Here is a 22579-nt window from a genome sequence, read left to right on the forward strand (position 1 = left end):
ATTTATGCTAAGCTAAGCTAACAATCTGAGCCAACTCTCAGAAAGAAAGTGGAAAAAAGCACATTATCCTATAGAACTATTCCTTAAGTTATATCTACTTTACCCCGAGGCAAAAGAGGGAAAGTGCTGCATAAACTAACACCTGGTGGTCTCATAGTTTCCTGTAAATGTTTTCAGAGTTGACTTAAAGATATAGCAGTCGTGTGTGTGTGTGTGTGTGATTGTGCAATTTCCGTGGAACAACTTGCTGCGTAAATGTTTCATCAACAAGGTAAGAGTAGGGAATTAAATTTTATACCTGTTTATAAGGCCCCTCTGACCGAATGCACAATGGCTTTTACATCATGTACCGCAGTAAAAATGAACAAGGTGTATATAAAGCCCGCTGTTGTTGCCGGCGATGACTCAGCTCCGGAGGAAGGGCCTGCTTGCGACTTTGATTGCTTTGTGAAAAAATGCACTCATTAAGGTGAATTAATGGCTCACAAAAGTAAGTGAAGGTGCAGCGGTTTGTGTGCTTTTTTAAAAGGAAACATTGACAGAGGTTAGAAAAAAGGGGGGCCTTGTTCATTTGCAGTGGATTTTTGGCTTTCCTCTTAGAACTCCACTTTAGCTGCGTGTTTTGTGTTCTTGGTCTATATTTCCTTACCATGATTGCATGCCCACAGTGGCACGATTACCATACTTTTGGGGTTGTAATAATTATTAATATGAGTGTTTCACTTTGATTTGGTTGTTTTGGGAATGTCACATCCCTGAGAGCCGTGCAGACGGGTTTCACGGGTTGGGAAAATCAATTGGGAGCTGGCTGATCTGTGAGTCGACGGCTGACAGTCCAGTGATGACACTTTATTTTAGTTTCCACTCAGACCCATGAAGGGCTGGGAGATACTTACCGCATTAAGCGTACTTGCAGAGCTCATATGAACTGTTTTCAGTCGTTTTCTTTATACTACCTCAGACGGCTGTCAGACATGGCTGTGGGTCAATAGGATGCTGGTGAAAAAGGTCTGCAACTGTCAGAAATTCACACATTTGCAGGCAAGTATTTCCCCTATGTGTAGTGTCACATTTTCCCTCATGCCCCTGGTGTGTAAATGCCTCAGGAGTTGTTTTACACTTACATGTCTGATATGATTTAATCATGTGTGCAGACATGCAAAGGAATAATCCCATTTATGCTGCAAGCACTTGCATGTTATGCAGTTTTGTGAAAGGCAGATGATTATTTGTTCTGATGTCCAGCTGCTGTTTGTGAGAACCGTACACCTTACCTGTCCTACTGGAGCACCAACCTCCCCATCTCAGTCTGTCAGCACCTGCTGGCCTGCGGAGATCAGGCCCTGAAAATTCTCTTACTCTTGAACTTCATACTTGCAGATAATCCCACAACCGACGTGACACACCGCACCATTATTCTATTCGCTGGAGTGCTAAATGGAAAGATTGGATTGGATTTTTTGCAGCCAGTGCCAAGCAGAGGGCTAAATTGGCATTCGTCCGTAGAGCCGGTTCAGTTTCTGAGAGTTCAGTGGACCGTGTTCATTTTGATGAAATTCTAGTTTCAGACGTAAATTGCATCATTCTTTCATCTGAAATGATAAAAAGATCCCTTTGCTGTCATTTCATGTCCAACGTGCATTAGCTGGAGCGTAACAGCTGTAACATCAGCCCCGACTGGGGGAGTTTTATATGAACAGTGAATTCAACAACTTCACGCAGGAGACTCCGCTCCAGACTTTCTACTTTCCATTTTTGCTCTTAAATCTTTCATCCCCCCCCTATTCTACTAAGAGACCTCCTCTTCCCTCCTACTCATCATCGCAGCCTCTCTATCATCCATTTTCCTTTGCTGCTGACAAGATAGGGTATCTATGACATAAGAGCCTGTGCCCGTCACGCTCGCGTGCTCAAACTGTTGCAGGAATAATGCAACATAGGTCATGCGACGCTCAAGTAAACACCAGCCTGCGGACCACCAGGGCCGGCTGATAAGTGGGAAGCCGTTTTTAAAGCTTGCGGGGATAAAATATGGTTACGTGTGGAGGAAAAAACAATATTGCAACCATAGAGGGCGGATCAAAGGGGATGGAAGCCACAATTGCAGGTTAGTTTCAGTATTAGTTCAGATCAAAGGTCTTTCTAAAGGCTTTTATGGTGTCTTACCGTGCTGATATGTTTTTGTTTGTGTAGATTTTGAGATTGAGGTTTGTGCATTGAAAACATGAAGCCCCTGAAAACGTAGATATGATGTAACATCAACTATTCATGACTAAGGAAGTACATTTTTTTGTCATAATAGTATTGCACTGTTGTTTTCACCTTGTGAGTGTGTGTGGCATCATGGCAACTAGAGCCACCAGATATAAGGGGAATATTTAAAGAGTCTGCTACTTTAGACGCACCCACAGTGCTAGTGGATAGGTATTTGGCCCGGCGAGTTGTTCTGCTGTGTGCCAGTCTGTTGAAATAGTCGAGGAGGGTATTAACATTTCTTTGACTTGAGCAAAGTTGGCTTTCCCTCCAGGGACGTCATCTTGGATGAGGCACTGCAACGACTGTCCTTGAGCAGTTCGAGGGGCCCCTGTGGTCCCTGTTATATGGCTCCGCGACTCTAAATCCATCCAGCTCACGCACCGCAGACACATACGCACGCTTCGCATACTGGCTCACACACTGGCTCACACACCCCCGGTGAATAATAAGGTCAGCCAGCAGTCGGGTCGTCCGCTAGCAGGCAGGTATACGGTTACATTTTGAAGTGATATCCAATAACCGCACCCGTCTTAAACACAGATAAAGTATTTCATTTCAACTTTGATCAAGAGAGAGATCATTCGATGCTAACCATGCACTGTATGTCCCATTTGGCTTTTTTTTTGGCATCCCGGGTTCACAATTTCTTCCAAGTGGCCAATAAAGTTCTTGCAACTATTTCAACGAGGCACGTTGGTCCATGCGATACTACGCGTGTCGCCATCGGCATGCCTGATACCATATTTGCCGAACACACCCGTGGTCTGTTGGCTGATCACCAGGAAGGTTTTTGCCACGTGGCCATGTGTTCTCACTTTCTTTAGTGTTCATCTGGATGCCGTTGAGTCACTTTTAAAAAAAAAAAAAAGGATGAATCGGGATTCCACCAGCTAGAATGATCAAATTAGATAGTTTATCTTAAATTCAGCACAGCAGGTTTATTTGCTGGCATCTGCATCTCACTACTTCAAGGTCTAATAAGGGATATTGATTGACTACCAGACTACTCGGGTCAGAAGCTTAAATCAGTCACTGACTGTGGCCAATCAATACTAGGTGGGCTGAGGTTGCTTTCCCATTGACGTGGATATGCAATTAATTACCCCTTGATTTTGGCCCTTCCTCAGAGTTTTTATTACATATGCCCGTGCAAATACCATTCTACAAATCACACCTGAGACCTTCAGCCCTTAATCCGTTGCTGTTAGCATGCTTCACACCAGGGGTTCTCTTTGCACAGAGCTGGGGGACGATAGAGCTCAAAGCAAGCACACCAGACTTGATGTGATTTTTGCTTTGGATTCATACCGCTGTAATAAACCAGCCCACCTGTAGCATGCTATTCACAATGAATACAGCTCAATGGAATTCACAGAGCACCTCTGGCTCTGTGAATAGCCCGGCCAATCCAAGCTGGGCTCATCCTCGTGTTTCCCCCTTTTCGAGACGTTGAAATGTATCATTAAGATTAGAAAATTACCTCTTCTCACGTGCATGTGAAGGTTATGGAGGAATGTCCACGAAGCTCGCTGATAGAGCCGTCCAAGCCGTCGCCCACGCCAGTTTAACTCGCAGCATAAAGTGATGGGACTTGGCCAATCGATTGGCGTATTACTGACCTCCTCCTCATCAGGGAGTGTGTTCTGCCTCCATCACGACCGCAGTCAGTACTGCGGGGAGGATAATTGCAGTGTGCAGTGCACAGGGTGGGTCTCAAGTATCCCAGCACTTAGCCCGTTGCCAGAGGAAAACACATTGATCTGCGAAGGTGATGAAAAGGCTCTCTCAAAGGCCCTGCTTCCTCCTCGGGAGCGTTCCAACCTCGACACTGAACCGGAGCGAAAAGCAGAGATGATCCACGGGTGCCCGCCAGCCATGGTCGTATTCATGTCGTTTGTCTTCCATGGGTGTGTTTGTGTGTGTGTGTTTGACAAAGAACAAGAGATGTGTTTGTTCTGTCGTGATTTTTTAAGACCCTGGAACTGTCTTGTTGTTGTGTTGGGGTGTAAAAGTCCACATTGGGACTGCAACTACTCAATCAATGCAGAGACTCCCGACTGCAAAAACAGTTAAATTGTCTGCAATCAGTGCGACGCTGGGGCTAGTCTATATCGCGGCGGTGGTGTGGCGAAAGAGATGCATTTTTAATACCGGTTTCAATCTGCCTGACGCAGTCTTAATGGGGCCTGCAGCGACGGACAAATTCCTCGCATCATAATGGATTGACTCTCGGTTTAATGAACTGATAACTGGCATCTGGACAAACACAGCACAGGACCCAACCAACACACACACACACACACACACACACACACACACACACACACACACACACACACACACACACACACACACACACACACACAGACGTGAAATTGCCATATCCATCAGGGAGAAATTAATTCATTTCACATTGATAAGAGTGTACACACATAGGCACGCTGGCAGAAAGTAGGCATCGTTATTATTGTTAGTATTTTTAATCAGTCTCTGCTCTCCGCGTCATGAATGCCGTCTCGTGTAATTAGTTTCCGATTCCTGTCGGGTGACGTCTCAGGACCGTCTCCCATTAACAAGTGTCCCGTTGGTACCGTCAAATTACTTTTAACTTTAACATAATGATAAAGACACTGGCAGCACTCTCGATTATATCACAACTGTGTGTTTTTACATGATGTCTGAATTTCATGAGAGTTTTCGGAGCAGGCGTCACTGTTCATTACCCCTCCTGACTTGTTCGTTAGATTTCATTCAGCCCCTAATCAGCGAGATGTCTTGCTCCGGGGCCGTTACATAAATCAAACGGTAAACTCCCTGCTAACTAATCATACCCTCATGAGTAGCAATGTAAACACGTGTCTATCTGCATATAACAATGCATTAATTACAGGTGAATACAACGATGTTCTTTGATGAAGTTGTGGCATCTGTTTGAGCCCTGTAGCCTGTTATCCACAACATGGAAAATCAGCATTTAAACTGGGTATAGTGTGTGTGTGTGTGTGTGTGTGTGTGTGCATGCACTATTGAGAATACTGTACAAGATATTATGTGGTGACAAAATGAGTGCACCAAAAGAAAACAATTAGTAAATGTAAAAATCAGGTCCCTTCACTGGGCAACAGATTGAGTATAATTGGAAATAATGATTTAGGAAATGGCAATAATCATCATATTTATTCAGGAAATGGTTGCAGTGGAGTTGAGTGCAGTTGGAAATAAGGATAATGAAGATATATGCCTCAGAGTCAGCGAATAATGTGAAATGTCCTTTTTTTTCCAAGTCAGGTTGGGATTCAACTGTGTGTCTTTGGAAAATTTAAACGGCCGCTAAATTCTTCTGCAGAATTCGGTGTTTACGTTGCGTTGCCAAAACCCTACATGTCGCCCTCTTTAAACAGGTTGACAAGCTATTATGCTATTCTGTATTATAATCTACAGTTTAAGAAAAATAATCCAAAAGGCACGGCTCCTACTTAAAGGCAGTTAAAGAACCGCTGCCGTTAAGAAAGGTTGATAATAGGGTTGCTCTTTGAAATTGCATGACATTACATGCTAACCATGCTGCAGTCTGCTCCGTGTATCAGATTCCTGGAATGTGGAAACTTACCTCTAATTTCCAGGAGCTGAACTTCCATTGACACAATTTGAAGCTGACTTTAAGTGAATCGCAATCATCCATAGATCTCATGTTTGCGAAGAAAAGTTTGGAAAGAAATGCTACTAACATTTAGGGAGCAGTAGGTTCCTGGAGCCTTGCACAGTACCGGAAACCTATTCATGAGAAACTCTTTGTTCTTCTCTCTTAAATTGAAAAGGTTTGGGGAAGTTAAAGGATTAGTAAAAGTAGTTAAGAAGGTCAGTCGGAGTGGGCTTCCTTTCTGGAGTTAGTTCATTGGGTCACAAGTTCAAGGGTTCATTCCTATTTCTCTCAACAATGGCCGTGACTGATGCCCTCAACAGGAGTTTTTAATGTGGTGGAGACACAATCCAGATCTTCATCTCGTCGTCTGTCGACTGGGTTAGAATTCCTGAAACTCTGAAAGTCGGGGTTTGTGCCAGACACACGCAAATGCAGTTTAACTTCTAAATGTAAAGATGTTTATGTATTTAATTGTTTATAAAGCTAGCATAAATACCATGAAAGTATTTAGCAGTAAACGCTCAATCCATGGAGAAATACACACAACGAGCCGTCAACTTCCTGGTCTGAAAAGTGAAGCCAAAACTGAAGTGCCTCAAACTTGCATTATTTCGACTTGCCAGCAGGGGGCGTCTCTTCTGGTTGCAAAAAGAAGTCAGATTGTATAAATGAGGAAATGCTTCTCACTTGATTTATTACCTCAGTAAACCTTGTAAATATGAGTTTATGATCTCAGTTGCTAGTTTCAAATCTTCCACGATACAGCGTGATGCGCATTTAGTAAATTATACTCCATTTAAAGTAAAATGACGATAGAGCAGGGTATGCTTTAGGGTTAAAACAGACGAGTTAAAACTGTTAAAAGGGAAAAAAGTAATTGGGACAATTGCTAAGATGGATAGCGTTACGTAATACATGAATGGTTTGAAATAAATGTTGCCGTCTGTTAAAAAAAAAAACAAAGTGAACGCATGAAGTCTCGCATTGGACACTTAAATTATTAGAATTAGGAAAAGCAATCTTCACGCTTGTCAGTTCCTTTGAGCTCTTGAGGGGAGTAAAATTGCAGACCTGACATCTTATGACTACATTTTTGAGAAATGTGCACATATTCATTGCATGGGGGAGGCCCTCTGTGTTAGCAGTTTTTATTTTGCAATTCATACTTTGACAGCAACACATATCCCCCCTTTTAGAGACGACGAGAACAGGGGACATTTACGGATGAGGCCGATTGTGAAATCGTGGACCAATTTCCATTTTTATCCCTTTGGACAGTGAAGCCAGTGTTCCATGAATTATCCTTTTATGTACTGATTTATTCATTGTCATGCAGAGTAATGAGGATGTTGGATCGGAATTGTTGTCCCCTTTTGCCAGACGTTTCCACAAAAATTTACTTGTAAAGTAACAAATGATTGTACGGTAGAAAGCCAGGTTTTGCGCAGCTTAAGTTCCGTTGACCTGGATACCCAAGTGTTGCCAGGTTTAATAAACTCATCCATCCGTGTTGTGGGATTAAATGGACTATATTAAAGTCCATTTTGAGTAAATCTTCCAAAATCCTTGGAATGCTTGAAAAGACATTGATCATCAGATATCTTTGAAGACATATTCTGAAACATTCAAGTTCTGAGACGAGCTGGGAGCCACCTTGAGATGGACCTTTAATCCTGATTTAGACTGTGAAGAGTGAGAGAGAGGACATTTTCAGACATTGAACCAAGCGGACATTAATTTCACGTCTCGATGAAACTCTACAATCACGACGGAAGCTTTGTAATTCATTTCGACTGGAATTTCTAAGCTAGGTATTAGTCACGTAACCGAATACAAAGGAAAATTACGGGCCGTCTCCAAAATGGCTGCAGGACATTTTTAAGAACCAGATCATTCGAAAGACGCCAGGCGTCAAATTCACGCCAGCAACACGGCTTCATGTCAGTTCCTGAAAAACATCGGCGCTGGATAAAACGTCCTGCTGGACGTTGTATTTTTTGTGACTCGTATATAAACAGTAAGGTCCACACGCGGCGCTTTTGGGATCCATAAAATAGTCTGGTTGTTTACAATTTAGCGTGACGGCAAGGGGAAATAGTTTTTAAAGTAACCGTGGAAAATGTGCAGTGACTCAAACGTGGAATCTTTCGACATTCAGCAGTAAGTTGATCTCAATAAGCAGGTGTTTGTTGCACGAACGTGGAGCCTCCATACAAAATGTGTGATTTGGGGTTTGTTTTGCTCCACAACCCTTAATATACATACACCATTAACTTTGATGAATCTGACTCTGTGAACTATATGTGACTTGTCGGAAAACATGCTGAGGAATCTGAAGCCAATTCCCCCAAACCTCATTTACTGTGCAGGTCGGAGCTGGTACCCCGTTTGCTATTTTTGGCGTATCTTTTGTTCCGAGAAATAGCTGCATTGACTGTTCTGATTATGTACGTCGAGCTCTGAAACAATGCTGGTACTGTAAATGAGTCGGCAGGTTCACTTCAAACTGATTTAGAGGTGAGAGAGAGAAATGGAGCAGAGGTGCCGTTTGGTTTGCTCTGCTGGGCGGATCACTATTTTCATGTACTATTATAATGCAATTGTTTCTCAGATGCATGAAGTCTAAACAATAAGTGTATTATGTCAAGCAAACTGTAACTTTGAGATAATGTTATAATGAACAACATGAACAAAAGCACTCAAAAACAATATGGCCGTGACTTAAAAGCAGCATGGTTCGTAATGCTGCCAATTATGGGATTATTTTCCACCAAATTTCATTAAAATGACAAGATCAGTATTTTGGGATTTTTTAAGAGACCTTGTTTTGTTTTACTGGTCCGTAAAACCACAACAGAATATGAATACATGTTGAGGCTTGAAAACAATTGCCGATGGTTCCATGCTGCTAACATGCTGCTGCTAACATCAACATCTGTTACCATCATATTAACAGATACTTTTATGTCATTATTACACATATTATAATTGTATTTTTATTTAAGTTGCTACATATTTGTGTTTAAGACCAAAGGAGTGTGCAGCCAAGCTGGCTCTTAATAAGGCTGTACTGAGACATAGCTGTGCTTTAGTTGGATGCTAACATCAACATGCTAACATGCTTTTGTTATTCTACCATGCTCACCATGTTGCTTCAGAGTGTTAGCATGCTAACATTCGCAAATTAGCATTGAACACAAAATTAATTTGCAAGGGAATGCCATTAGTTTTTAGGGTATTTGGAAAGTTCTGGACAAATTGGAATTTTGATGCTGCCATTAGTTGAGCAATTATGTATCACCATAGTTACGAGTCACCCTTCGGGACAGTTTCTGTGCATCTTAAAGTCCTCAAATATGTCTACACAAAAGGAACAGTTATATGAAAATGCACAAAAGCCAACATTTGCTGTTGGGCAAAAAAAAATTCCAATCATTTTCTTAAAAATGATTTTTGTGAACATGAAAGGGAACTTTATCCCTAGCATGGCGAGCATTTGGGGGGCCCTAAGCAGACCACTGGCCACGTCCGAGTATTTTGTATTCTTTACGAGCATCTGAAGCAGCTCAGAAATGTGATTTGTGTGACAAATAACCTCTATGAAACAATAGGTTCCTTGTACTTTAAGTGCCAGGGATTGTTGGGCCTGTGGTTTTTTCGTACTTCAGTCCAGAATATTGTGAATGCAGCAAAGGAAATGTCAGTTGGGCTCATCCTCTGGGGACCATGCATCTCTCTACGCAATTTCTCCACTTGACAATCCACCTCACAGTGAGAGAAATTTTAATCTGGAACGAAGCGGTGGACCGACTGACTTCCAATGTGGCTTTCTGTTGCTTACTCTCTAAAATACAAGAAGCACCAAATAACACGATGTCAAAGCACAATACGCAACACCACAGGGGCCATTTTGAGCCGTCTGACCACACACTCTCGTCTGACCAAACATTTGAACGCACATCAAGTTCACTTTGATTTATTTCACTTTCAGACTCGAAAGCTGTTGAAAAGGTTGACAAGTTTTCAACAGTTCTTAGTGTTCATAGCCATTGACCCTCATCGCGAAATTCCCTGCCACAATTTTTTTTCTTCCCGAGACCAATGTTCCATGACAGTACTTGGGATGGTGCGAGAAACGAGCCGGCCAAATACAATGTTTTTGATCAAGAATGATGTTTTGACTTGTCGGGCAGCTTAGGATCTCTCAGCACTTCGGGGCTCGGTTTGAGTCCGATTCGTTTTATTTATGACCGGAGGCCTCACAGTACTGCTCTTTCTTGTCTTAATTGATTGAAAGACCTCTGAAAACTACTTTTGACTGGTCCTGATAGACTTATTCTCTTTGGTTATTAACTGAAATGTTTCCTCGGCATCGTTCAAAAAAGTTTAAAAAAACGTACAGTTGATCTCCTTACAATCTGTAATCAGAATAAAACAATATTGAAAGTAATGTTGGGTATGTTGTCTTGACCACCAACTCCTATGGGTTCTTAGCGGCTGTCAGAAACGCACCACCGAAATCAGGAGGATGTCATATCGTCACGCGAAATATTCGAAAAGGTGTAGAGTGTCATTTCAAAGTCAGCGAGAGAGGAAAGCGGCTGCCAAGTGTAGTAAACCCCCTTCTGTTCCTCTTAAGACCTTAAAAACCAAACCGATAGAGAAACCAGGGTCGACGTGAATCACGGTAAAGTGAGAGTGGAACTCCACCTGTGGTTACGCACTTTCAAACTGGGCCTGGACCCTTCGCTGACATTATCCTGGAAACCGTCCAATAGGAGCAGAGCTGGAGGCTGAAACGGAGCCAAACAGTGGGATCAAATTAAGGACTGGGAGTTGTGCAACATAATCCTACATTTTTTGCACCCCGGAGTGGTCCTATAAGGCAGAATCCTTATTTATTTCACTCTTTACTTCGTTGCTTTTATTCGACTTCCAGGCAAGAGTTTATTAGAGGAACATGCAGAAACATAAAGAGGTTATTGCACAGGGCTGTGGTTGGAGGTCATTAGTATGGTTGTTTTGTGCTGTTGGTCCTGTTTTTTTTGAGCTGACAATAAAAGTCAGCTCAGAAACTTTCACAACCCCATTACATATCTGTAATTATCCTGACCTCAACAAAACGATATCCTTTGCTATGGAGGTCAAAAGAGTTTTCAAGTCATTTGCATAATATCTGGATATTGTCTGTGATGCACAACGACGAGGGCGGTGATGGTGGTAGGGGGGCACACCCTATTTTTGGGGGGGTGGGGGCAGGGAGCAAACAGAATGCCAATGCCTGAAAAACAATTTCCAGCTGCCAACCTCAGGAAAAAAAGACTCCATGTATTTGCTGAGAGGGAGAGGTCATTTTGGGCCGAGATGCTATAGTTTCCAAACTGTGAGAACTACCTGTGTACGATACGGCCGAGGCGAGTCCTCGACGTGTAAAAGCTGGCAAGGCGTGTAATTGTTTTACTCCTCCAGCTGCGCTTTAGCAGATTGATGGTGTTGACAGGAAAATGGCAAACAGGAAAACACTGTCTAGATAAACAAATTAAAAGCCGAGGCATCCGTGCCGAAAGGAAAACCTGGAGAATAAAAAGGAAAAAAAAAACACTCTTTACAGCTAAGCTGTGTGTTTTCCCTCTTTCCACCTCAGGTTATGTATAAATAGAGTCTAAATACTTAATGAACCTTGAGATTTTAAGGTGTCTGTAGTCCAAAGGCAATATTTTTCAGTGGCTCTTCCTCATCCTGCTGTAGGCTGGTTTAGACTGTGAGAACACTTGAAGAATAAGAAACTTGTACAAACAAAAAGACAATTAAATTACTGACTAAAGTGTATTATATTCTCTCTATTTCTTTGTTACAGGACCTCCGGGAAAGCGAGGAAGAAGAGGCCGCAATGGAGAACCTGGTATGTACATTTTTGTGTGTGTGTGTGTGTGTGTGTGTGTGTGTGTGGCCAAAGATCACCGGCGTCTCAATCCAGAAACCTTCAAGGAATAATTCAGGAGGACATCAGCAAATCATACTGCAGTTACAATCATGTAAAAGTACACTGTATATCTTCGGAGGCCAAAATAGGTTATAGATGTGTAATTTGTGGCCTGGCGGGGTTTCTGTGTTCGCTTGGATTGTCTCGGCTTCGGTCGCTATGGAAACACGAGATTTTCACAGTGAAACTTGGGAGACAGTTGCAGTTTTGAGAAAGCAAAATCGTCGGAGCTGTTTACGCCTGCGTCCAAGTTTTAAGATACGTGATGTACTTAAGTTTGCGTAATAGTTGTTTGCCCCCTCCCTCCCTCACACACTCTCCTGAGCTGACTCATCAAACTTGGCGCAGCCGAGGTCTCGAGTGTCCAAGACGGGGACGCGTTGTTACGGCGACACGCCCACAGACCCAACAAATTGAATTCCGCAGCGAGAACACGCACTTGGCAGTGGAGCCGCCTCCGCACACTCCATTCACCTGATGGTGAAAAAAGTGATAATGGGCTCCGGAGTGCGGCGGCGGCTGCGTTTGCCTGCACTGTGAGACCCCGATTGGTGGCCAAACGCTTTGGAAGAAAAAAAGCTCTGCCCTTGTGAAAAGAAATGAGAGAGACGGGGCAAAGCGAGGTCCCAGTTTTAAGTGAGGTAGAGTAATAAGGGAGCGGTTTGGTTTCACAGCCTGAGAAACAAACACTGTGTCTGTGAGGGGGTCGGAAAAAAAACACTGCTGATCTAACCACCGAATCCAGCCGCTACTTTTTAAAGTCACATACACTCACTTGATTCTATTACTTCACCTAATTGTTTGCTTTTTTCCGAGTGTTCTCGGAGGCTCTTTTTTATTTTCTGATTTACATAATACTAAAATAACCCGATGCGTGTCTTTAAAGTCGAGGGAGAAGGAAAACAAAAGATTAAATCAAATAGACAACAATTCAATAACACGGTGCTCATCTTTCACATAAACTTCCATCAATGCCAGCATATTTCAAAAGCATTGTGCAAATTGTTTTTTTTTCTTCTCCCTCCCCCTCGATCTCTCTCTTTCTGGTCAGCGAGAGCAAATGTGGAGAATGTGACTGGCTTCCTCTTGACAAATCAATTGGAAACAAGTGAGCAATCATAACCCACTTACGTACGTCTGATCTGCGGAGGCACAGTTCTCCGAGGGAAGACAATGGGGAACAATTTGGATGACGGGCCCTTACCGTTCTGTGTAATAAGCCCAAATTGCGGCACGTCGTCAAATCAGGCGGACCTGACTAGTTGAAGGAGCGCCTCGCCCCGCCAGAGAGACCAGAGGCCAACGTTTTAATGTTCACACCAGCTTTGCTTTATCTGCATGTTATGGTTAAAAAAAAAGCATTCAAAGCATTTTAATGGCTTTACAAGAGCAATGCTTTAGAAGTCCTTGTTCAGAGGCTATAATTATAGTTGAGCACTGTACGATTCTCCACATTAGCATGCAATTACAGCTCAGTTATTGCTGCTACATTTGCTGTTTGCTCGGCAAAAACAATATTCTGTGTGAGGCACTCAAAACAAATAAATGTGAAGGCAACATGCTGCAAACTCTGCGTACACCTTCCACAGGAGAAAAAGTTATAATTAGGAGACATTATGAATAAAATCCAGTCCTTGACAGGCACCTTGCCTTTTGCACGTTAAGCCTTCTGAAAATCCAGCTTCCCTCCTTTTAAGTTCACAACACTGGTTGATGTTGAAGGAAAAGCATGTTTAATTCGCATTTCGCTTTTAACCAAAAAGTCAGTAAGCCGCAGCAAGTTCCCCACAGAGTCACGGCGAGGTGTTTTGCAGTTTGACTCGTCTACAAAGGGGGAAGCTTTTATTTATTTATTTTTTTTGCCCAGACTTGGCTGCAACCGACGGAGAGAACAAATAGGAAAAAAAAAAAGACACAGTGATATTTACCTCCGCATTAAAAATGAATGGGATACTTCATGAGGATGTCTTGTTTGTTCACCGGTAACATATGGAAAGGAAAGGCGTGGCATGACGGTTTAGGATGAAAACCTTTTTGTAGCGTTGAAAAGAAGCACTCTTGTGTGCTGTTCTAGCAGGTGACCGACGCTGGAAGGAGTTACACGTTTCCTTCCTCGTGTGAATAATCAGCCACTGACGATCTTTCCGTCCCAAAAGAAGCAGTTGATGCTCAGATCGTGCCAGTGGAGAAATTTAAACTTGTAGTGGTGCGTCAGTGTCGAAAGCCGGTCTTAGAAAGCCTCATTGTAGCCCCTCTCTTCATGAATATAATACAAACTACGGTGTTACCCAATAAAACCGCCTGTCCGATGTGTTCAGGGACCTCTACATTACGTGGAGACTAGAGTGTGAGAACAGAAATTCAAACTCAAAGTGAGCTACGGGGGAGTACTGTTAAACATTATGTCACAGACTATTTAATTTTACATGGATTGTATTTCATCAAATCACGTCTTTGCTCTAAGTAAGGCCATCAAATTTAAGAAGGCATACCGTTTGAGGTGGCTATTACGCGCTCTGCAGCGTATTGCACGTTTTGATTTTCCGTAATTGCTCGAAAAACGTTATCCCGAGCCGTTGGAAGCAGTGGGACACGTCAGAAAAAAACGCACAGCGGAGCAGGTTTATTGAAAGTTAAGTGGTCTAATGTAACTCAGCGATCCATAAAACAATGCTACAGAAGTGCGGGCCTCAGACACGCGGCTCCTTAAACGCTCCAGCTGCTGGAATGATTTGCACTTTTCCCCCTGGTCGCGAAGAAGAATAGTTCAAGGACATATAGGACCCTGTTTTCAGGGTTTAAAGCAGCTGGGTACCTTTTTTAATAAGAACCTTAAGACATAAAATGATTTGCAGGGCCCAGAAGTGCGTTGGCACTCGTTTGAGCGGTAGTAATTGGGGGGGAAAGACAAGTCTCACCTCACAAAAACGTGGGACGTTTTTTTTTCACTAGAGTGCAAACCCCTGTTGTAGTGAAATTAGAGCAACTTGCAAATGTAAAATGTGATCGCCAGGCCTGGTGGCTATTGTTAGCCCAACTGCATGGAAAAAAATAGGACACATTTGTCCCAATGCTATTGTTGTATACCATGGAGTTTGTGTATTCTGCATAGTCAGTAAAGGCATCATTATGAAATGTTCCTTCCCAAAGAAAAGCAAGAGCCTGATTTCCCATCTTAGCCATTTGGAAATGTGTGTTTTTTTTTATGGAACATTGATGATCTGAGTCTGTTTGATCGCTGATTCAAACACATTCTTTTTTCTCTCTCTCTCTCCCCTTCTCTTTCAGGACCTCCTGTAAGTATGCCTTGCTTCACATCTTCTCCAACTGTGATAGCAATGAGAAGGTAAAAAAAAACCCTCCAAAGGTAAAACACGATGCAGCTAATGCCTCCTCGCCGTTTGAAGTCGGGACCAATTTACATGAAAGGAAAAAAATATCAGCATAATGTGGTTACACTTGGGGAAATGCACTCATTCGTCACAGTTTGGTTGCCAGGTAACCGACGGAGACTATAAAATGTCATTTTTTCGTGATTTGGCAAACAATATCAACCTTTTCCCTTTAAGTATGATTCAAAAAAACAAAGAAAAATGTGTTTTTACAATAGAGACGTCTGATTGTGACAAATTTGCTCCCAGAAATCTTGTGCCACAACGTCTGAATCCATTATTAAAGTAATCTCTTGGCCCCTAATGCGGACCCATGTCCCTGTTATTTGGGCCGTCTGGTTTGTAATATCCTCGCTACCATCCTCCGCGTCCCCGCCAGCTCCTTGCACCCGAACAGATTATCTCACCTCATTACGCCGAGCGGCTGATCACAGATCCACTCCCCGTAACAGATGGAAAACTTTTTTACCCCCAAAAAAAGATGAAGACAAACCCATACTTACATAAGCACCGAGGATTGTGACAGTTCGCCGTACAACCCGGGTCAAGCGGGCGCTGCATGTGTGTGCGCGCCGTTAAAATTATTTATAGTCCAGAGGCAACGTGTGATTGAATAGGTATAATAGCGTGCGCCGACTGAGCCGTAAAAGTTGTAAGTTAATCCTCGGAGCCTTCTCAGACACTCGCTCCTGGGGTTCTGGGACGTAAGTAAGTGCAGGTGGTCTAAATCCTCCGACTCTCTCTCGCCAGGCCGTGCTTTCTGATAAATGAAATCATACTGTAAGGCGTCTGCAACCTGCGCAGCATTGTCTCTGAAATGTTGGATTTGCCAGTAAATGTGTGTGTTTTTTGATGCTTGGGGTAAGAAGTAGTAAATCCAGTGCACAAACAGTAAGCAACCTGACAATGATCCAGTTGTGGCCAGCAAATCACTCTCTGATGATGTCATCGTGGGAAGCAGAAGGTGCTGTAAATAGTGGCTTCTGCTTTTACTGTAGCAGAACCCATATTGCGCAAAGCAAAAAAAAAAAGGTTATAATTTACAGCACAGACCAGAAAACACTGAAGTCTGACTGTATTTCTAAAAAGAGACTTCAAAAACAGAGAAGCAACGATCTGACAATGACTCATCCAATGGTCACCCAATCTGTTTCTAAAATAAATGAAAAAAAATCCTTCAAAACTACTTGTAAGTGACCTCATGTGGTTTGACGTTCGGTATGCCCACCCCCGGGATGGCAGGGCATCGCTATGAATATTCAACAGCTCCCATCGTAGCTCTGGGAACACGGCGTAAATTGCGCACATCCCTCCGAGCGGAAACCGACCGCTGCTGAAGCCATTACGGATCCCCGTGACTCAATCGTCACTCGGCCGCCGATGAGTGGACGGGGATCTGTGGTCGCAGTGACAGAAAGGAGAAAATGGGTTTCCGCAATCAAAACTCATCAGGAAAAGGATCCTCGTTCGTGGCTCGCCATGGAAAAGTGATTTAGTTTTGTTGTCATTTCCTTTTTTCCGGTGCTTTTTTTTTTTGTTTTCAATTTCACATGGGATCAGAAGGTCAGTTTGGAAGATTGGAAGACTATTAATGGAGACATTAAACAGATATGGCATTTTCAAAACAACTTTGCCTCTTTTTGCTACTAAAACCAGATTTTTTTTCAACAGCCGAGGCTCGAATTGTCATGTTTTTGCTTCTCATCTTTTTGGAAATCGTCTCTCCACGGCTCTTCGAGTGCGGTCCGTGTCAAAACGTCAACCTCAAGCGCCAACCGCCGTGTGTGATTGCTCGCTTGTGTGTTCGCGCACACCATTTAGCACCAATCAAGCATAAAACACCATCCCTGAGGCTGCACCGGAGCACCCACCAACACCATCCACCGCCTTCTTTTAGTGCAGACCGTATGCCATACTAAATTAAAATTATACAGACGGAGAAAGAAACTTCTGTGCTTTGAAATATGGTTAGAAAGGAAAGGGGAATTATTTGAAAACGATACAATGTTGGAAATATCAAACCCGTTTCGGCATGCCTCTGCACCGCACTGGAGGCTGGAGCCAGGCCCGCTACAGCGCAGCACACGGGCTCCTGCAAGCAAACCCTGTTAGCAGTGAGGCAAATACAGCGGGTTGTGTCTGCATCCGCTTTTGACAAGTAGTTTCCAACCAAACCAGAGATTCCAGAGACGCAGGTTGAGGATGATCTGTCACAACGTATGAATTATGCAGCTGCGTTACAGGGATTAGAGGCGATGTGGGGGTGAAGCAGAGGAGCCCAGACGCCCTTCATCCTTCATCTGTTATGCACCACGGCTCCACACCTGTTAATAAAACATATTCCAGCTGGACTTTGATCACCCCCCCGCGGAAGTGGAGCAGGCAGCAGTTTATCTCAAACGAGACTGTTAGAGTTGAAAGAGGCCCCGGCATGCGACGACGCGTTAATTTTCAAATTATCGCCCCGTTGCGTGTTTTGCATTTGAAAGAGGAAATGCCAATTAAGAGTTTAGGAGACGGTGACACGAGGAGAGCTGCAAAGTGGATCTACCTGACATGACGGTGTTTATTTGGTGCACGAGGGGGCCCACTGGCACTGGATGTGACAACATTTAGAGTTTGACCTTTTCAGATGTCAGTGGCTCACGCTGTGCCCATCGGAAGCACTCGTCTGTCAGCAGATGACGTGAGGCAGCGATGGGGCCAACGGCGAGCTCCACTCGGGGCGATTTGAAAGCAGCCAATAGTTCACATTGACTTGCTTGAATACCCACAGAGGGATGCTGTGAATACCTCAGTGTGGTGGGGGAATCGACACAGTATGAATGCGATGCTGGCGGTTTTAAAGCTGCAGCGCCAAACTTTTGTCTCCCTCCTCTGGCAGCGAGAGGAATAAGCACTGTGAGGTTATGACGTACCTACAGGTGAGCTTGCGGCCATACCTTCTTCTATCTCGTCCCACTTCCTGCCTCCTTTTAGCTCCGGCCGGTTGAAATACAGATTTTTCCCTGTTTTTAGAATTTAGAATTTAAAAATCCCGCACTCTGGCTTTAAGAGAAAGCTCGACAGCTTTTTGATTGAGAGGAATTTTCTTTCCAATTCGTCAAATGATGAAAAAAAATGCGGCGCTGCCACTGTGTGGTTCTAATTGAATCAACATAAGAAGTGAAAGAAATCCGTTTCCCAACTGGAACGTCGTCCCTTATTCAACATCTCATATCCAGGACAAGAATGTTGCGGGGCAAAAAATTTGCTTAAGTATGGTACGGACAAGAAAAAAAATTGGCTTATATTTGCCTTTTATGGATGCAATTAGGTTAAAGCTGTATAAATGTTTCCCCTCTTTGGGAACGATGAAACCTTCACAGACTGGGATTATGAATTTGAATCTCCTCCATGTTTGATTTTGCACCTCAAAACACGCCTATGACACTATTCCTTTCAGTTGACTCGGCGTCCCTGCTGCTGCAAGAATACCCAACACATAACAACACACACACACACACACACACACACACACACACACACACACACACACACACACACACACACACACACACACACACACATAAAAGTCATTTTATGCTGGCTAATTGTGATACACAGTGAATATGGGAACCAGATGCCATTCCCAAGTCAGTTTTCCAGTGTGGTTTTCCTATCCCTGCCTAACCTCTGTGTCCAGATTCCCCCAACGAGCACCAGCCACTTGTGGTCGTCCGTTCCTGCCCATTCTGCTCTGATTACTCACATCCCTGTCCTCCATTAGTCCCCCCTTTTGAAAAAGAAAGAAGTTCCTGGGCTCACGGTAATATGATTGAGCGTTCCCATGCAGAGCTAACAGACGGAGGTGTATAGAAATGTTGATGTCTTCTACTCGGGTTTGCACATTGAGTAGATTTCACTTCCAATGATGCCCACAGTAGGCACTCCCACACCCTAGAATTTGTATTGGTAATGTGTGGCGAACAATGCCGCGTCAGCCCTTTTTTTCCCCCTCTCCGTCCACTTCTGTGGTGAGCAGCAATCCTCACCTCTTGAGTTTGCTCTCTCGCTGTCAACGCTGGCGGCGGATGGCTTTGTTTAACTTCCTGTGTACACGCACATGTTTATTAATACTGTGTAGCTGTGTGAGAGAAAACCGTACGCTCTGGAGAGACGAGGTTGTAAAAGCGGTAGTTGTTGGCCCCGCGCTCTCGGAGATGCCAGTGCTCCAGGGGGAGATGATTGGATCCATGTGGCCGGCAGGCCGGGCCACGGCAACCGTTGCCAGCACCCGTTGGCCCAGGTTCTACGGTGAGGATGCGAGCCCCTCCCCCCACCCACCCATTTGATGGATTGACTCTTTTTGGACCATACATTTAACAGGTCACCGTGATGAAAACCACAACCGCCGAGTCCAGACGGAGGTTACATGCAGATCCCCCTGTTCCCGACTCTTTGCATTTGTCGGATTAGGTAGATCGCTTCACGAGATTGCAGCCAAAACCCAGGAGAGTTGCCCCGCTCGCGTCAACAGCGGCTCAACCTATGGATGCGAGCCAGCCCCCCTTCGCCCTGCGCGGTCAGGCGAGCACTGTCGAGCGTTCATCCATCATGTTTTAGTGAATTATGGAAGAGGGAGAAGAATGGATGTTCTACGTGAGACTTTGTCAATTTAGCAGCAATGGAAGTTTTACCCAGGGAGTGAACTTTGCTTTTATATTTAATGTGAAAATAGCAGTACGTGTGAAGTATTATTGGCCTTTGAGTGGATTTGATTATAATCATGTTTTTTTCCTGGCAGGTTTCTGCAGGTTGAAGAAATTACTATTTATGAGTTACAAAGTTCATTTTTGACCTTGAAAATGGTCGTTTGGATGAGCAGATAGAATAATCACTCTATTAAAAGCTCTGAAGAGGATTTTTTTTCATAATCCATCCAATGAAAAAAGTTCAGAGGTGCATAAATAATTAGTTTGGCATAAAATATGAAACTAGAGGAACCAGATCATCCACTCTACAGCAGGAATTGGTGAATGTGTTTGAAAGTGTGACAAAACATGAAGTCCACGATTATATGAACTAAATTCAGGATGAAATAAAATCAATTTCTGATATTTCACCGAACACATCGGCATGGCAACAGCCACATGTGAACCATACCTCTGCGCCAGCTTCATTTCATTGATCATTTACTCCCTAATATGAGATGAAGTAACTTGCATTGTCAGATTCAAATGGCAATGATCGCGTTGCTTGCGGCTTTGGCCCCAGTTCCCCTTTTGCCGTTTTTATGTTTCCCTTCAGACCTTTCCATATTTCGCGCCTACTCCGTTTTAAAAGGTGACATCGGGGTTTCCTCTCCTCTTTTGTTCATACTGACAGCTCATTCGGGCCATTGCAGGGAGACAGTGGTCACGGTTTGGCTGAGAATGAGAGGCTCGCCATGTAGAAGGATCGAAAAAAAGGCTTAATCCTGATCCAGTGGTCCACCATGAACCCGACAGCATCGTGCGCACAGGATGTTCTGTTACGAATCATCTCGTGAGGGAAGTTTGACGTGGGTTTGCCCAGCGTTAAGTAACAGAAGATGTGAGGGTTTACCATCGACGTGATACGTGTCATTTTCAATGAGCGCTCCTGCTTTGGGGCAACTGCGTTTTGTTCCACATCGCATGGACGGATTTAGATCACAAATCGTTTACAGTGACAAATCTTTTTAATAAGAGGTTTTCTGCAACATGATTGTTGCCCACCCCAACAGCAACTTCAATAAAGTATGTACGTCAAATTCCTAACCGAATGCACACTTTAAGAGCAACAATATATATAGAGAGATCTGTTAAAGGGATAGTTTGAGATCTTAGGGAAAAGTCTGATTTGCTTTCTTGCCGAGCAGAAAGCTGTAAGCTGCAGCTACCAGCCAGTTAGCTTAGCTTAGCTTAGCATGACGACTGGAGACAGGAAGAAGAAGCTATGGTTTTGTCTAAAAGGTCCAAACAGGAACTCTAAAGTTTACTAATCAACACATTTTATCATATGTGTTCAATCTGTACAAAAATAAAGTTTAAAAACTGTAAGATGTGGTTTAATGGGCGGGTTTCGGGGTCAGGCTAACTGTTTCATCCCTTTATGCTAAGCTAAGGAAACCAGCTCCTCCTCAACCAGCTGCTGAATTGTATTTTCCAAATATGGCTTTTTGAGATATGCACGCATTCAAAAATCCAGTGTAATCTGAATGTTTAGGTGTCGAAGGAACTACGGAGGGTTAATCGTGTTCAACGTTGTAGCGCGCGGCGAGCAAGTTTGATCAAACAGAAGCCGCCTGATGAGCCGTGGAGCACCTGCTGGAGGCCTGCTTTTGAAAAAGAGCCAGAGCAGAAGCTGTTAAATAAAAAATAAAAAAAAGATGTGAAAAGCGTACACAGGTGCTGATTAGACAGCTTCCTCAGGGCAGAATGAAACCACAGAGCTTCAGACACGGCTTGACAAACACACAACCCGCTGCAGTTCTACTGAAGTACAGTTTGCTCCTTTTGATATAGTCGTTGCAGGAGAGCTGTTTAATAGTCTATAAAAAAAAAACAACCTCTCACTGTTTTGGCTTAAGCATTTTGGAAAAGCTCCAGTGGGTGCTGTCTGTCCATGTGATGTGCAAATGATGGGCCATATAATGAGCAGGTGCAGACTGTGCAGCAAAAATCAGTTCCACATGCTTTACGGCCAGATGGAAGGAGGCAAATGAACGAGGTTTTTGTGCAAGATATGGTTCGGTTTGTTGAAAGCAACATCCATTCCTGTGATGTAAAAGAATATTGGAATATATTAAAAACGCTAAATCATAAGACGCAGTTTTGTAAGAAAAAACTTCCCACGCACTTGTGGTGCCCTGTCATTTACCCGGTTGATTTGGCTAAAACTATTTGTTTTCTTACTAGATATTATGCATCGAGCTGCAGTGGGTATATATTTATGTATTTATTTGCTACAGCTGTTCTTATGTTTGCAGTAACAGCTTGTCAATAGCCTATTGTCCAAAGGCAATTTTCCTTCACAACCAAAAAAAAAAAAAGCCTGCACTCATTTTCTTTAGCTACCTTCCAATTTCAGGAACATGCTGGAAACGTACCCAGCCCCTCTGGAATGCGTGTACATCGTTGTAAAAGTAAGAAAAAAAAAGAAAAAGCCACATTTGCTTCCAAGCCGTTGCCTCTTGTTATTCGCCCCCTGGGAACCGCAATCGGAAACATAGATTTCGTAATGGCGCATTTTGTGTTTACAAGTGTGCTGTGGCTCTTTGTACGGCCAGACAAGCGAGCAGCG

At 43.5% G+C, this 22579-nt stretch overlaps 1 protein-coding gene across 1 annotated transcript in view; it reads left to right on the forward strand.

The window, feature by feature from the left end:
• col25a1 (collagen type XXV alpha 1 chain) overlaps window positions 1-22579 on the forward strand; it is a 118926-nt gene that overhangs the window by 56538 nt on the left and 39809 nt on the right. Inside the window, exon 3 of the mRNA XM_084002284.1 lies at window positions 11757-11809. Coding sequence (XP_083858410.1) covers window positions 11757-11809 — 53 coding nt within the window. The remainder of the gene's footprint in view (window positions 1-11756; window positions 11810-22579) is intronic.

The sequence above is a fragment of the Eutrigla gurnardus genome (assembly GCF_963514095.1).
Source record: "Eutrigla gurnardus genome assembly, chromosome: 23".
Lineage (NCBI taxonomy): Eukaryota > Metazoa > Chordata > Actinopteri > Perciformes > Triglidae > Eutrigla > Eutrigla gurnardus.